The sequence below is a fragment of the Chelonia mydas genome, chromosome 3 (genome assembly GCF_015237465.2).
Source record: "Chelonia mydas isolate rCheMyd1 chromosome 3, rCheMyd1.pri.v2, whole genome shotgun sequence".
Classification (NCBI taxonomy): domain Eukaryota; kingdom Metazoa; phylum Chordata; order Testudines; family Cheloniidae; genus Chelonia; species Chelonia mydas.
Window position 1 is genome coordinate 65,074,137 of NC_057851.1, and position 16,463 is coordinate 65,090,599.

The window sequence follows — 16,463 nt, forward strand, 5'->3', positions numbered from 1 at the left end:
ATGGAAAATGCAGTTGTGTTAGCATTTTTCGATTACCTCACGCTCATGGAGTATAAAAGGTGTTAAGGCAAAGACTACTTACAGAACAGTTGGAGTATAGGTGCAATTAGTTGGTTAGCTAGTTTAAAGGAATCCTTTTTCCTTTGTCAGGTGAACTATCTTGAGTACAGGTTAAGGAAATGGTGGTAGACTCCCCCATCCCAACTGCTATGCTGTATGCCATGTGCTCGTGGTTTACAGTCCTCTGTTCCAGCAGCGGCTCCATTTTGGTGATCCTGTTTTTATTTAGGGCTTGATACTATAAACATTATTGCAGTAGGGCTCTGATTCAGCAAAATACTTAAACATATGGTTAACTTTAAGCATGTGAATTGTCCTATTGACATCAATAAGACTACTCACTTCTATGCCAGATAGTAGGCATTTGTAGGATAAAGAAATAACTCTGGGATCCTTCTAGATTGATACTATTGAACATGTGCCTGGCTACAGAAAAGCCCAACCTACTGTGATGCATAGATAAATGTTGTACAATTAATTTTTTTTCATTTTCCCCCTAATTACTATATTCACTTTGTATATGATTTGAGGGCATAACACTTTATATTAAGAATTCTTTCACTTGTAATAAAATCCAATTTACTTTTTGCATCTCTCAGACAGGAGAATGAAAATCAATATGAATGTTACTTTTATTTCTAATCAGTTTCACTTTCAGATTTTTAGTGCTGTGATATTTGCATTTCAAGCACTACAATGGGATATTTATTTCAATTGCATTTTTAAGTATCAGAAGTGATTCTGTTGGTTCTGAGATTTCATAAAAGCTTGTTTTAAAAAAAGTTAAATGGTGAGCCACAGTTAAGTTAAATGTCCCTCTAAAACTGACTGGGATTTAAATATACACTAATTTTCATATTAGCCAGTACTGTTTGTTTTTCTGTATTCATATTTCCCTAAAAGTTCACTGAGATCTTATAGTATTAAGCACCACACAAAAAAAAAAAAAATATTTTATTAGAACATAAAATGTAAACACTTTACCGTTTTTTGGAGACAGGAAGTGCAGATATGGACTTTATCAAATTTTCTGGTGGCAGGTTCAAAACCCTTGAAAGCTAGATTTGAAACAGATCAAAACTATAATAAGAAAGATTTTCAGTGAAGTTATTCCCTCTTTAGGCTCCAATGCAGATGTGACATACATTTTTATAAATTAATTACCATCCAGACTGGTGGCAAAAATGTTAGCTGAAGCTATTTTAAGATCAGTTTTTAAAAATGTGTTACAAACACAGCCAATGAAAAAATATAAAGGGCACTTTAGAGAAAGCTGTACTAATCAAAATTTGCAGCTCTAAACCCCTTTTATTTGTAGAAGGAAGGCTGCAGAGACCTGTTTATTGGAATGGAAAAGATAAATTTTATTTTAATATAAACTATTTATTGCATGGAAGATGAATGATGATCAATTGCTGTCCCAATTTAAGATCTCTTTCATGAGGGTAACTGAATAAGTGGTATCTTCAGTCATACTGGGTTATGTTTAATCCTAGTGGAAGCAGATGCAATTCTAATGAAGTCAATGGAGCTTCATCTACGAAGGATGGCCCATGGTGTGAAGTTCCCTGCAAAAAACATGCCAACCAACAGTGGCTCAGAAAATTAGTAGACACAATTCGGGAAGTTAATTCATTAGAAAATCAGATTCCTTTTGTTAAAACAAAATCCTAAAAATAGAGAATATTTTTATTTTTGGTAATAATCATTTAACAATGTTAAATGGAAAACAACCCCCCTCCAGTTTGCCTCACAGTGAAGTATGAGCAAAACCGACAGAACACTTAAATTTACTCCAGGTCATTAAGAAAACATTATGTTGGAAAAAAGAAGAGATGAATAAAGTACTTCAATGTTAGGAATAGAATTAAAAAAATCCTAACATCCAGTTCCCGGGTCTAGCTACTGGACTTATTGTACCCCAGTCAAATGCAGCTCAGAGGCAGTAACAGAGTCTAAGAGATTAATATTAAACAGTTTAAAAGCCTTTGGGAAACCAGGTGACAGTAGATTTCATTTTTAAAGACCTAAATGGACCTCTCCAACCTTCCTCACTGTTCTTGTTCCTTTCTCTCTACTCTGTTGTCTGCTAATTCTGCTTTTTTTAACATCAGCTTGTTCTCTCTTCTCACACAAAAACCAGAACTTGTCTCCCGCTGTTCTGAGTAGCCCTCCAATATCTTAATTTTATCAACTTTGCACCTCTTTACAAATCTCATATTAAATCATGTGCTTGAGTTATACTTTTGAAATTTGGTACATTCCTTCTTCACTATAATTACAGAGAGGGGGGAAAAAAAAAAAAAAGATGAGAGCCGACATTCTCTAATAGCCACTTCCTCCTAAAGGGTGGGTGGTTGTCTTCTAATAAATATAAACTGCTTTGTTATACTATATTGTATCACCTTGTACAGTATGGCAGTGCAAGATACTGTGTTTATGGTATTATAGAAGCGTAGTGCTTGAAAAATTCACTCACTTACTAGCCTGAAAACTGAATGTGCTAGCCAAGGTGAAAAATCCATGTCACCATGTCCCTGAGACCACACTCCCTGCAAATTAAAGGATTAAACAGTTTACTGTGTGTTTGCTACATTTAATTTTAACACATCAATCAACTTTTAAAAAGTTACTTACTAAGGGATTCTCTACATGGGGAATTATTCCAGAATAACTATTCCTGATCCACTTCCGAAATGGATTAAGATTATTTGGAATAAGGTACTTTCATTCCGGAATAAGTGTGTCCACACGTGGCATTGAGAAATAGTTAATCCACATTAAATTCCGCCCCCCTACCTTATTCCGTACTAGCTTTGATATGTAGACAAACACTAACTCAGTTTTGCTTTTGTTTCATATTTTCTCTTCCTGGCATCGCTCCATGTTCCCCTCTCTTCTTTCCTACAATAGCTTTTCCTGTGTTGTTTACAGAGACTTTTCCTTTCTTTCTCCCTCCCTCTGTTCTCTGAAAGCCCTAATTCTTTTTCCTAATTTATCTAGTCAATCTCTTACACCCCAGACTACCCACACCTTCCCTCATACATAGGATTTAAAAGCTACCACGTACTTAACAGCCAGGGGACTAGACCAAAGGACTTCAGTAAAATGAGGGGCCACACCACCCACGGACACCACACAGAAAAGAAGCCACCACTGTCTGGACTCCTACCAGGATGATAAGGATACTGGACCCTTGCTCAGAGGCTCCTTTTATTATAGCCCCCTTCACATGACCCGGATCTGTTACAAGGTCACGGCAAATGACAGGGGACAACATTAGGGTTGCCAGTTTTAGTTAGACGTATTCCTGGAGGTTTCAACACAGGACATAATCTTTAATTCCTGGAGACTCCCAGGGCAATCCTGGAAGTCTGATAACCCTCGACAGCATCCACTGATTCAAGTGGTTATGATTACTTTTTTAAAAAATTAAATTACGACATAACATGATACCAGCCAAAACTGATCACCACAAACTAATCTGTCTTTGAATAACAATGGCCTTCTAATCACAAAGCCACTTCTTGTTCTCAATGTAGTTTCTTCTTCAGCGGCCCACTCAGTTGCCAAGGAAGAGCTTCCACCTGGAACCTGTATTTGCTGTCCTTAGTGGTTTTCAGTGCCAGTGACTGGGTGAGCATGAGTTTCCTTTTCTTGAGGACATCTGGAGTGCTGTTGACAAAAGTGAGTCAATGTTCTTGGTTTTCTTTCTAGATCGTCCATTCCCATTTTAGAACGGACTCTCATACATAGTTTGAGATATGACCTTGGTGCAGCTAGTAAAACTGTTATAGTGAGCCGATGGTCAGAAGGTGAAGCATGAAGTAGAACCGGTCTATCTAAGTGTGACCTTAGACCACACACTGAGTTACCATGCCCACCTGAAGAAGACAGCAGCTAAAGTTAAGATGCGCAATAATCTTCTTAGCAAACTGGCAGGTTCGTCATGGGGTATTCGTGCTACAACTCTGCAGATGTCAGCTCTTCCACCTCATATTCGGTGGCGGAGTACTGCGCACCAGTTTGGAGTCGATTGTCACACACCAAACTGGTAGATACACAGTTACTTGCCACCATGCTTATCATCTCCGGCACCCTGCGTCTGATTCCACTCCCATGGCTTCCAGTTCTGAGCAATATTGCTCCTCCTCATATCAGACGAGTGGTTGCCACTGGCAAGTTACTGGAGAAAGTAAGCACCAACTCAAGCCTACCACTCCACAATGACCTTTTTAAACCACCAGCTGCACGTTTGCCATCATGTCGCCCATTATGGTCTCATCCGCCACGCCAGGATGTTAGGGCGGAAACACTCTGGTGAGAGGAATGGAATCTGTTATATCCCCAACCAGTCCCTCGTCGCCAACCCCACAATTTGCCCACCTGGTTTTGACCTGCCCTGTCACCAATGGTCCCTGATGAACAGGTTCCAGACTGGGCAAGATCTCTGTGCAGCCAATCAGTATCGCTGGGGCTTTCGTGACAGCCCTTTGTGCAGTTGCAGCGCAACACAGATGATGACGCACATTGTGGATGAAAGCCTGCTGACGAGGTTCAGTGGTGGCCTAGAAGAACTGCATCGCGCCACTGAAGAGGCCATCGCTTGGCTAGACAACTATGCACTCGCTAAATAAAAGTGAGTGTATGCCAATCTGTATGGTTGCTAAGGTTACTGATGGCAGTATGTAAGGTATGTGTAGCGACACACCACAGTAACAAGCTGCACAGCTATACACGTCAGTGAAATACTTTGGCAGCGGAGAGCTGCCTGTTGGAATTATTATTATTAAGGCTATGTTTTAGTCATGGGTATTTTTAATAAAAGTCATAGACAGGTAAACAAAAATTCACAGCCCGTGACCTGTCCATGACTTGTACTATATACCCATGACTAAAACTTGGGGGTGGACAGGGGTGCTGCGGGGGAAGGCCTGGGGGCACTGCAGGTGCTTGGGGAGGTGGGCCAGGGAGTGCCATGGGGGCAGGCAGCAGCACACAGCCTGGGACCCCCACTGGTGCTGGGGGGTCGGTGTTTGGGGCTGGCAGGCTCCCCACCCGGCTCCCCAGAAGCGACGATATCTCTCAGCTCCTAGGCAGAGGCACGGCCACGCAGCTCTGCGTGCTGCCTCCTCCCCAAGCGCCAGCTCCGCAGCTCCCATTGGCTGCAGTTTGACGGCTCCGCAGCTCCCATTTGCTGCGGTTCCCAGCCAACGGGGAGCTGCAGAGCCAACAGTTGTGGAGGAGGCAGCATGCAGAGCTGGGTGGCCATACCTTCCCCTAGGAGCCGAGGGATGTCACCACTTCCAGGGAGCCCTCCCCCACCGCGAGGTAAGCACTGCTCAGAGGCCTCACCCCCTCCCACACCCCAACCCCCAGCCCCCCACCCAAACTCCTGCAGCTGCTGGGGGACAGGGGCCCGAGACTGCCCAGCACCAGCCGGTGCTGTTGGCCCGAGGGCTTCCCAAGCCGCTCAGGAGGCCTGGGCCAGCCACACTGGCCACTACAGAAGTCACGGAAAGTCACAGAAAGTGTCTTGTGTGACAAACTCGCAGACTTCATTATTATTAATACAGGGTATCACCACAACATCAATGTAACCATAAATACCTTTATTAAATTCAAAGGCTGAATGGTATTTATCCAAATGTGCCTTAAATGCCTAAGCAATAATTACAACTGTACAGTAGCATGAAGTTATAAGCATTGATCACCTACTTATAACAGGACTGGACCTGGGTGCTCAAACCCATGTTGGCTAGCTCCAACTGGACAGCTGGTACTAGCAAGGAACTTTGAAGACTTTATCCTTTTATACCTTAGTATGGAAACCTACATGACTATGATCACGGCTTCTTGAATTCCTTTCTTTGTTAAAATCAGTCAGGATCATCTTGATAATTGGGGGCTTTCTTCAAAGAGTTTTCTCCATCTTATCAGTTACCTTCCAGGTCGTTTTTCCAATGAAGCCACATTCCAAGCCCAGTATTTTCAATTAAGCACAGCACCTTTCAAGGCCTTCCCACGACTGCTAAACAACTGCATTTTACGTAAACTGCAAAGCATATATATTATTTAGCCAAACTTATTAAATGCTTTATATACCTATCTAACCCTATACTGCTGGAACCTGTCCATGCTGCTGGAGTCTTTCATAGTGGCAGGGAAAGGCTCTAGCAGCCTGCTGGGGCTACTTTTCCTTCTGCCAGAGCCTTCCTCTGCAGCAGGGTACGACTCCATCAGAGGGACACTATGCTGCTAAAAAATAGCAGTGTAGATGGGGGAGGCACTGCTTGGGCACGTAAAGTTGTATTGGGGTTCATACCCTAAGGGTTCTGGTGCATCTTTACTCACCTAAGCAGTGCCTCACCGTATAACATTGCGATTTATACCCATACTGGGAAGTTGGGGCATGCAGTATATATACTCTACACACTGCTGTAAGAAGTGTGTGGTGTACATGTAACCTCAGTGTACTAGTAACTGAAAACCTATACTGATGCACAGGTGTAGACAGTAAAGTCATGTGTGTAAAAAGCCCAAAATAGTTGAGAACTTTCACACTGGACAGTAACAGACTGTAAATTCCAATAGTGGTTGAACCTGGTGATATTTCTAAACAAAAAGAGCTCTCAGGTATGCTTGTAGTTGTTTCCATTGTCTCACACCGACTGTTCAGACACTTTAGGTTTTAGAGTCACACTCCTGGAATCTTACACATGGTGCATTTGAAGGTTCATTCCCACTCCTCTGTGGAGTGAAAGAAAGGAGGAGCCTGTATGTTGTTCTCTGCTCTCATCCCAGAACCACCTGACCATTGCAGCAGGAGAGTAGCAGGCCAGAGCACACACTGGAACAGCATACACCTGACAATTTCACTTCTGCCTTTAGGGACCTGAACAATAGCAGTGTATCTGACCAGTCCCAGGGCTTCATCTGTGTGAAAAAAATCACACCGGTTTAACTGAAACAGGTGCAAACGCCTAGCAGGTGCTCTTATTTTGGTTTAAGAGCATCTTTTTGAGGTTTAAACAGATTCCTTTAATCAGTTTAAAATAAACTGAAATATTGGATAATGGACTCTCCAGTCTAGAAAAGTGGCTGGAAGTTCGAGCGTGAAAAATTCAACGTGGAAGTAAGGTATACGTTTTCTAACAGCGAGGCGAGGGTAAGTAACCAATGCACCAGTTTACCAAGGGTGGCAGGCAGGGCATTTCTCCACCGCCACCCATTTCCAGCGCAAGACAGGCTGCTCTGCTAAAGGAGAGGCTGGAGCTCCCGAGGAACGAACCCAGGGAAGTCGCGTGGCCGGCGCCAGGCAGGGGGTGGGACAGAAGATCACACTGGCCCCATCTAGGTTTATCATCAACGACATGTGCCTGGTTCAAACCGGACTCGGAGTGTCCGCGCGGCGGCTTGCGCCCGTCGGGCCCCCCGGCTGCCTGGCAGCGCGGACTCAGTTACCCGCACAGCCCTGCCCCGGGGTGAGGGGACAGGGCCAAAGGGGAGTTTGGGAGCCGGGGGTTCGAGTGCGGGGGGTGGGGGACGGACACCCGGCCGGTCCCGACCACAGGGACCCCGGGGCGGGGGTGGGCCGTGTGCAGCGGCAGGGGAAGTCTCTGAGCAGGGGACACGCTACCTGAGCGGCGATGCTCCTCCGAAAGGGACAAGCCGCCATGGCTCACGTCGAACGAGCCGCGCGTGCACCCCCGTCGCCCAACCGCGCATGGACTAGCCCAGCGGGGAGGAGCCGTTCCTTCCCGTCGCTGCTGAAGGGGCGGCGGCCTGTACAACCCTCGGGGGTGTCAGGAGCTTTCCCCTCCCCCGCGCCGGTGTTTGAGCCGTGCCGCTCGCAGGGCGGAGCCGCAGGGGATGGACCATCCCATCCCATCCCATTGTGTAAAAGGGGGGGAGTAGTTTCCGAGTTCACTCTGCGACTGGAGGAAGAGAACTCGCCCTGTTGTGGGCGATTTGCGCATGCGCCTGTAGCTTCTCGCGCGCGCGCTGGAGTGGGCTGAGGTGCTGTTGCCGTGGGAGCGCGTGGGGGCAGAATGAGCACGAGCTCCGTCTCCAAGGTGGGTGGGAGAAGAGTCGCTGCGCCCCCCGCCCGCCCTGCCCGCGGCAGCCCCGCTGGCCCGCGCGCTGGGGCCCTGTTTGGTAGCTCAGCCCGCGCGTCCGGCGGCCTAGTCAGCGGTGTCCGGGCGGCTCCCGCGCCGCGCTCTGTGCTGACGGGGGGACACGGGTTCGCTCCCCGGCTGTCCGCCCAGGGTGCTGGGGGGACTCCCCCCACGGGAGCCCCGCCAGTTGGCGCGGAAGGATGGAACCTGGAGTGGAGCCCCCCCTCCCCCAGGCAAGGACGTGGGGCTGGAGAAGAGCCCGTTGTCCTGTGGGGCTGCTGGCCCGACCCTGGGTGGGTAAGAAGCAGGTGTTACAGCGGGGAGGTGGGGCACGTGTGCACGCAGGAGGGGCAGGCGGTTTGTGTATCCCCATCCCCTAGGGATCCCTCTCCCCGTACAGTCCCCGGGGCCACCTTCACCGTCAGTGCAGGAGCGAGCTGTGTTGATTCCCTTTGTTATGGCTGTTTACAGCAGCCTTGCATTTGGTTTTCTCTTGTACTGTAAATACATATACTGCGGCTTCAGGCGCACCCACAGGGGGCGGCCAGCTTGTCTTCCAGACATCTAAGCACGTGCAGAACTTTATTCACACGACTAAAGTTAAATAAGTGATGGCAGGATCTGGCCCTGACACCCGGCAATAGTGGTGTGCCATATATAACAGAGGAGATATGTACAGGGAGGAGCCGGATAGAGAGACCGTGGGGATATGTAATTTTTATTTTGCTACAGAAGTGTGATTAATATACTGCCCTGCTGTTGTGTCATGTACATTGTCTTAGACTGTGCAGAGGTAGGGGGTGATATTAGAGTGAGAGAGATTTATACAGGCTTTGTAACAATGAGGAGGTGGATATGATATAGGGTAGGGGATATTATTTATTCAGTTTTATACTGCAAGAACATCAGTGTGCTTTGTTAATTAATGACACTGATAATTGAAAAACATACAGACTTTTAAACTTATAAGCAACCCTACTATTGATAAAAACACCTGTGACCGACAACCAACAGTTAAGAGAAATCAGAATAAAAATAAAAGCAAAATAGTGTTCAGCCCAAAGTATGGACTAGCTACTATGATTCCTGGCTTCATCCCCATGGTTTACACTATTACAGCTCATTTTACTTGTGGATGAGGTACAGGTCCTACCTCATGCAAAAACCTATCTGTTAAGCATCAGAATCAATGTGAGTACATCATTTCAGTACTCCATGCATGCCCCTAACTCTTAGTTTTCTTCAAAACTAATTTGAAGTCCTGGTCCTAAGGTCTGATACCAAGTCATTTGAAGGTGGTGGAAAGACTCCTATTGACTTAATAGGCTTTGGGCCAGGCTACTAATCTCTAATTCTCTACCTGGTCTAGAATTTGACTCACAAAGACTACCTAACCATCCATAACCAACCAAAATCTAGCTGCTTCATGCAGACAGTGCAGCCAAAGATTAATTTTAGATATTTGGATGTTGGGGGCAGGACTTTCCATTGCAGCCAAGCTTGACCATTATAAAAATCCAAGTCTTATTTTTTCATTAAAGCCTTCCTGCAGTATCAAATGGGTAGCCGTGTTAGTCTGGATCTGTAAAAGTGGCAAAGAGTCCTGTGGCACCTTACAGACTAACAGACGTATTGGAGCATAAGCTTTTGTGGGTGAATACCCGCTTCATCAGATGCATGGTATTCACCCATGAAAACTTATGCTCCAATACGTCTGTTAGTCTATAAGGTGCCACAGGACTCTTTGCTGCTTTTCCTGCAGTAAACTCTTATGACCATAATAGATCTAGCAAGAGATGAGGGAAAAGAGAACTGGGATAGGAACAGGTGTTATCTCTCACCCCTGGTTTCTTGTCCCAATCTCCATTCCTCAGACTTCTCTGTGTCCTTTCCCAGCAAGTCCTATTCCTCATGTCAAGGTTCCTCCCCCACTCTGAACTCTAGGGTACAGATGTGGGGACCTGCATGAAAACCTCCTAAGCTTACTTTCACCAGCTTAGGTTAAAACTTCCCCAAAAGGTACAAATTAATTTTATCCTTTGTCCCTGGATCTCCACTGCCACCACCAAACTCTAACTGGGTGTACTGGGAAATGTAGTTTGGACACGTCTTTCCCCCCAAAATCCTCCCAACCCTTGCACCCCACTTCCTGGGGAAGGTTTGGTAAAAATCCTCACCAATTTGCATAGGTGACCTCAGATCCAAACCCTTGGATCTGAGAACAATGAAAAAGCATTCAGTTTTCTTACAAGAAGACTTTTAATAGAAGTAAAGAAATCACCTCTGTAAAATCAGGATGGTAGATACCTTACAGGGTAACTAGATTCAAAACATAGAGAATCCCTCTAGGCAAAACCTTAAGTTACAAAAAAGACACACAGACAGGAACAGTCATTCTATTCAGCACAGTTCCTTTCTCAGCCATTTAAAGAAATCATAATCTAACACATACCTAGCTAGATTACTTACTAAAAGTTCTAAGACTCCATTCCTGTTCTATCCCCGGCAAAAGCAGCATACAGACAGACGCAGACCCTTTCTCTCCCTCCTCCCAGCTTTTGAAAGTATCTTGTCTCCTCATTGGTCATTTTGGTCAGGTGCCAGCAAGGTTACCTTTAGCTTCTTAACCCTTTACAGGTGAGAGGATTTTTCCTCTGGCCAGGAGGGATTTTAAAGGGGTTTACCCTTCCCTTTGTATCTATGACACTCACTCTCCAGGCTTGTTTTGTGTCTCAGTCCCAATCTCCTGCCCCATCCCGTCTAACCAGTCCCGGGTTCCCCATCCCAGCTCTTTGTCCAATCTCTCTCTCCCCTTCCTGTCCCCACTGGCTCCCAGTCCTAGTCTCCCTCCCTGGGTACTTCATCCAGTCTCAGTTTTCCCCCTACCTGGCTCTATGACTCTGTCTCTTTGTTAAGCCAGTCCCATTTCCCCCCAGACCCAAACTTCTTGTTTGATCTTAGTGTTCCCCCACCTCTGCAAACTGTCTCCCACTCTCTTCCCCTCCACCATTTCCCTCGTTGGCTCCCAGTCTGCTTGCTCAATAGGTTCCAGCCTTCCCTCTGCCCCCAACTCCCAGTCACAGCCTCTTTGCCCAGCCAGTCCCTGTTTCTGTCCCCCTTTCAGTCTGTTTCATCAGATGCCTTGTCAAGTCTACTCTTTTTCTTATCCCTAGTCCAGCTTTTATACCCTGTGTTTTTGAATTGGATGGCTTCCTCTTCTAGCAGCCTGGATGTCAGCAGAGCAGGCCGTTGAGAATATGTCTAACTGCAGTTTGAAACCCGTGACTGGCCTGACTTGGGCTCATATGTTTGTTTAATTGTGGTGTGCTTGGGCTGGGTCTGGAACCCAGTGAGTGGGGACGGAGCATGCTCAGTCACACTATGGAGATGGAAAAAGAAAAGGAGTACTTGTGGCACCTTAGATGCATCCGATGAAGTGAGCTGTAGCTCACGAAAGCTTATGCTCAAATAAATTGGTTAATCTCTAAGGTGCCACAAGTCCTCCTTTTCTTTTTGCGAATACAGACTAACACGGCTGTTACTCTGAAACTATGGAGATGGCACATATGCAGTCTGGAGGTCCGCATGAGGAGCTGTGAGAAGCTCAAATGTGCTTAGTGAGACTGGAATCTTCAGAGTAATTAGCTGCTAAAATTGAAGAAGTCTTAACTAAGTATCGATGAGTTGTGATTTTTCAAAGACTTGCAACTTGGCCAAGTTTGGGTAAATTTTCACAGGGACGGCAAAAGGCACATCCCTGAAAATGCACTCTCCTGCCACATTTCAAGTCCCTGTTCCACAGCATTAGGTCACTAGAGCTATTCAATGAAAAGGTTGCCAGAATTTTTTTAAGAGGGCAAAACAACATATTTTTCTGTAGCCTGGTTCTCAGAAGCAGCTAAACCATGTGAACTCGTGTGTGTGATGTTCTCTGTTCTATAAATCACCCATTGAAGGGGTTATCAGGTTCCCTCCCACAGTGTAAGTTTTTTTTGTATCTCCTGTGCAGTATATCAAACACATCCCAGTGATTATAGACATTTGTGTGCGACCTCCTGCTGCTGCCCGTTTTATGTGGATTATTCTGATATTTTGTGTGTGTGTGTGGTGCTGCAGTTCTTGTGACTGATGTAATGCACTTTGTCTGCTGTACCTTTTTCATTACACTTCACATTCTGACCCTACCAAAAAACAGATGTGTTCAGTGCATGTTAGTGACATCTTAAAATGGATAGAAGTAAAACTGATATGCAACTGCATAGAGATTGTGCTTTTTTTTTTTTTTTTTAAACACAAATCAGGTTTGGCACTTCCTTCTGTTGCCATGGAACACTCCTCCTTTGTCCCTCATGAGACTAATATTGGTGATCAAAGATTTAAATAAAATAGTGTTTGCTGTCGATGTGCATGTATTATTTTAAATCACTTCTGTAAATCCCTTGTCTCTGAATTAAAAGTTTAGATATAGTTTAAGATTAGGGTTAGGACTGTGGCAGCTATTTACAAGGGGATAATGGTCTCAAAATTTAGTTCAAAATGTGGGAGTCCTCCTCCTCAGGTATGTGTTACTTAGCAGTAGGTCTGTAGTGAATACTCCAGAGGACTGCAAGGTCCCTTGCTTGTGGCATGTATCTTCTGCAGTGGTTCTTCTTTTCCTTCTTACTCTGTAGCCTTGTGTACCCTGACATTTTTAGGGGAATCTCACACCACTGCATGGACCAACCTGATTTTTCCATCATGTCATCTTGACTTGCTCTGATCAGAGTTAAATGACATGAGTAAAAATGCCAGTGTAGAACCCTCCGCAAAGTCCTTTCCCAGCATTGTATGTCATCTCTGTGAGAAGAGTATTGCATTTATTCTCTCTGTTGTCATTGGTATGGTGGGAACCTATGGTGTTTCATGGTGGGGCACTGAATCCCCACTTCATGTTTTATTGGGGTTGTACTTTATCATGTTTGTTCCATTTCAGAAATATCAACTTGAATCTTCTTTCCTTATTTTTCCTTTCAAGTTACATTTTGCTGTTATTTTTAAATGCACTGTGTCTGATATATTTTGATGTCCTACTTTTTTCTTTTTAGGAGCTATAATCATTTTTAACCACAAATAGCTTTGTATTTTTTAAATGTTTTTTGATAAATTGTGAAACCATGTGTGTTGTTTTGAATGCCTAGTTCCCTCCTTTGAGAAACCACTTGTTGCCCCATATTGTAGCTAGAAACAAACATTTTCCCAAAGTAAGACCCTACCTCCCCCACTCCCGATGTTTTGAAGCAAAGCTAATTAGGACTTACAGTTTTAAATATATCCTGTTGTCCTTTCACATATATATCCTGTAGCCTTGCTACTTCATTCTGATACCATCAGATTTTGTAAGCCAAGCACAGCTGGTGAGCAGGTGCTTAGAGTGGAAACCTCACAGAGAAAATTTAGGTGCTGCAGGAAATAGTGTTGGTAAGTTCAGTAGGTGATATTCTTCCTCTGAGTCTGTACTAAACATATGACTCCTGCATGATTTTAGGAGACATTGAACCTCAAGAGATATTATCTTTCAGGTGAGATATAAAATATAGGTCCTCACCACTGTTGTTAAGAGTAGGAGTGCGAAATTGGACTGGCCCAGGTTGAGTAGTTAAAATATTTTATTCCCCCTGGCATTTCAATAGGATATGATATTCCTCACTTCCTGTCCTAAGCTGATACATAGTTTTGCTGTGTACTGTTTCAGTTGGTATGGTTCACCCTAGCATGAGTGCATGGTAGGTGAACTAAAGGATTTCTTCTGTTTCCAATACACTTTGGAAGCCCATGCCAATGAAAGATATGCACACTGTTTAACTGCATAATCCACTTATGTATAAGGTGGTCATGACCTGACCAAATTAGACTGCATAAATTACTACTCTGGTTAATATCATAATGGCTTACTGTATACTACATTACAAATTAAGGTTCCAATGTAACTTTCTACAGTGAAACCGTTCTGAGTAAGTGAATACTCTGAATAATTTTTTTTTTTTTTGGTCCTGCCACTTTTTTCAATAGCTTCTAGTATGTGTGATAAGATATGCCACTGGATATATACAAAAGTACTTATAGATTAATAGATCCATAGAGTTTAAAGCCAGAAGAGACCAGTAGATCATCTAGTCTGGTCTTCCGTATATCACGGGCCATTAAACTTCACCCAGTTACTCTTGAGCCCAATAACTTGTGTTTGGCTAGATAGAGCATCTCTCCTAGAAACGCATCCTGTATTGAACTGAAAATATCAAGTGATGGAAAATGATGTGAAAACTTTCACAGCTGTTCGTTACATTGGGTAACTGCAGTGTCTTTATGTAAACATTAAAGAAGCAGTCAAAATTATGCACCTAAGATTAACTACAAAATATGATTTATGAACTGTATGCTCTTATGTGTGTTGTTGCATGGAATACAGCTATGCTAGGAAAATTCATGCACATTTTTTCAGTATTGATGCATCTGCACTGGTGTTACCAGTAAGGGAAACTATTGTCAGCTGAGCAGCCATTTATACCACTGTCTCATTTAATCCTGTTTATGCAAATTTTTGGAACCCTTAATTAACCCACCGTGGACAGTGTGAGTATAGTTAGTGCTCTGAGAAGGGTTGGATGACAAAGTCTATACCCAGTTGATGACCTTTCCTAAAACTTTTTAAAAGAATTTGGTGGTATAGACATACCAGTAGAGCTATATCTGCAAACCTGCTATACCTCTACTCGTATGTCATGTCAGTAACATTTTAAAACTTCTAGAATTTATAATTTAGTTCCTTATAAATTTTAATGTAAAGTTGCAATAGCACAAGTTTCAAATTGTTTTACAAAGCATCAAGTTGATTTAAATCAATGACTTAAAAAAAAAATTGTGATTTAAATCATCTTCATTAAAAGCATCCACCCAGGTTTCCAGCACTGCGAGGAAATATTTAAATTATACATGCTTTAATTGAATTTAAAATATGTTGAAATGTTGTGTTCACATTTAGTTTTTTAAACAGTTTTAAAACAAAATATAAAGTTTGGGCCGTAAGTGATTTTATTAGAAATTAAAACATTTGGTATCTGAGAGCAGGGGTGCATTTGCACATACACAAATGCTTATATATTTGCATGTCTAATTTTCACTTGCAGTTACTCTAATAGTTCCTGCAAATAGTCACTTAGGCACACAACTTGTCCGATGCATATATTCATATGTGCAATGAAAAGAAAAAAGTTCATGCTTTCCTGTCTGACATTTGAAAATTGGGCTTTTTCTATTCATATGTATTCCATCTATTCTGGACTCACATTATTAATCAGATATCTGTTTTTACACTGCCTCTTATAATTTACCTTCTTGAGAAGTAGGGGAAGTTCTTTCACTACTGGTCAGAATCTTCTAGTCTCGGTTTAGTAATCTTTCTTTGGTTGTATAGAAGTTCCTGTTTGGAAATATAGGACTTGACATACAAAATCAGACTATCTATTTTAGGTATTTCTGTACTCCCCAATACTTTAGTGTCTGAGCACCTCACAATATTTAGTGTTTTTATTGTCACAACGCCTTTGTTGGTGGGTATTATGAATTAACCCCATTTTACTGATCGGGAACTGAGGCACAAAGAGACCAAGTGACTTGTCACACAGGACATCTGTGGTGGAACAGAGAGTTGAACCTAAATCTCCAAGTCCCAGACTAATGCCTGAACTGCTGCAGAAGCCTTCCTTTCTTGGAACTGTGGTCCTTTTAATCCAGCATCCTGTTTCTTACAGTGGCCAGTACCAGATGCTTCAGTGAAAAGTGCATGCAACCATGTATTAGACAGATATAGGATAATCGGCCCTCCACATTCTCCTCCTAATCCCTAATCCTTAGAGATTGGATTAAACTCTGAAGTATGAGGTTTAATATCTCTTCTAACAGCATATGTTAGCATTAACTATTACTTTTTATCCATGTAAATATCCAATCCCTTTTTGAATCTTGCTAAGGTTTTGGACCCAACAGCATCATTTAGCAATGAGCTCCACAGTTTATTTACATGTTGTGTGGAAAAAATAGTTACTCTTATTTGGTTTTGAATTTGTGATATTTTAATTTTATTGAATGCCTTCTGTTCTCCCTGTCACGTAACACAAGAACAAGAGTTCTCGATTTACCTTCTCTATATCATCCATTATTTTATGTTCCCTCTTATTCGTTTCCTTTCTAAGATACACAATTTTAATATTTTCAGTCTCTCTTTGTATGAGGTTTTTTTAATGCCCCTAA

The 16,463-nt window shown here is 43.3% G+C and overlaps 2 protein-coding genes across 13 annotated transcripts in view; one reads left to right on the forward strand and one right to left on the reverse strand.

The window, feature by feature from the left end:
- Positions 1-7,835, reverse strand: part of RARS2 (arginyl-tRNA synthetase 2, mitochondrial) — a 57,584-nt gene extending 49,749 nt beyond the window's left edge. For 2 of the 7 annotated variants that reach the window (XM_037894448.2, XM_037894446.2), the window contains exons 1-3: positions 7,700-7,831; positions 2,544-2,612; positions 1,045-1,118 (exon numbers count right to left, since the gene is read on the reverse strand). In XM_037894448.2, coding sequence (XP_037750376.1) covers positions 1,045-1,118; positions 2,544-2,612; positions 7,700-7,738 — 182 coding nt within the window. In that variant the 5' untranslated portion in view covers positions 7,739-7,831. Of the gene's footprint in view, positions 1-82; positions 269-1,044; positions 1,119-2,539; positions 2,613-7,699 lie in introns of those variants that run through there. The other 5 variants (XM_037894447.2, XM_043542643.1, XM_043542644.1 and 2 more) reach the window with 4 other exon arrangements.
- Positions 7,836-7,886: 51 nt separating this feature from the next.
- The window catches only part of ORC3 (origin recognition complex subunit 3), a 78,190-nt gene continuing 69,613 nt past the window's right edge, over positions 7,887-16,463 (forward strand). For 4 of the 6 annotated variants that reach the window (XR_005224641.2, XM_037894439.2, XM_037894440.2 and 1 more), the window contains exon 1: positions 7,943-8,470. Coding sequence is in view for 5 of the 6 variants with exons in the window: in XM_037894439.2 (XP_037750367.1) it covers positions 8,378-8,470 (93 nt within the window). In the remaining variant the exon portion in view is untranslated. Of the gene's footprint in view, positions 8,471-16,463 lie in introns of all 6 variants that reach the window. The other 2 variants (XM_037894441.2, XM_043542642.1) reach the window with 2 other exon arrangements.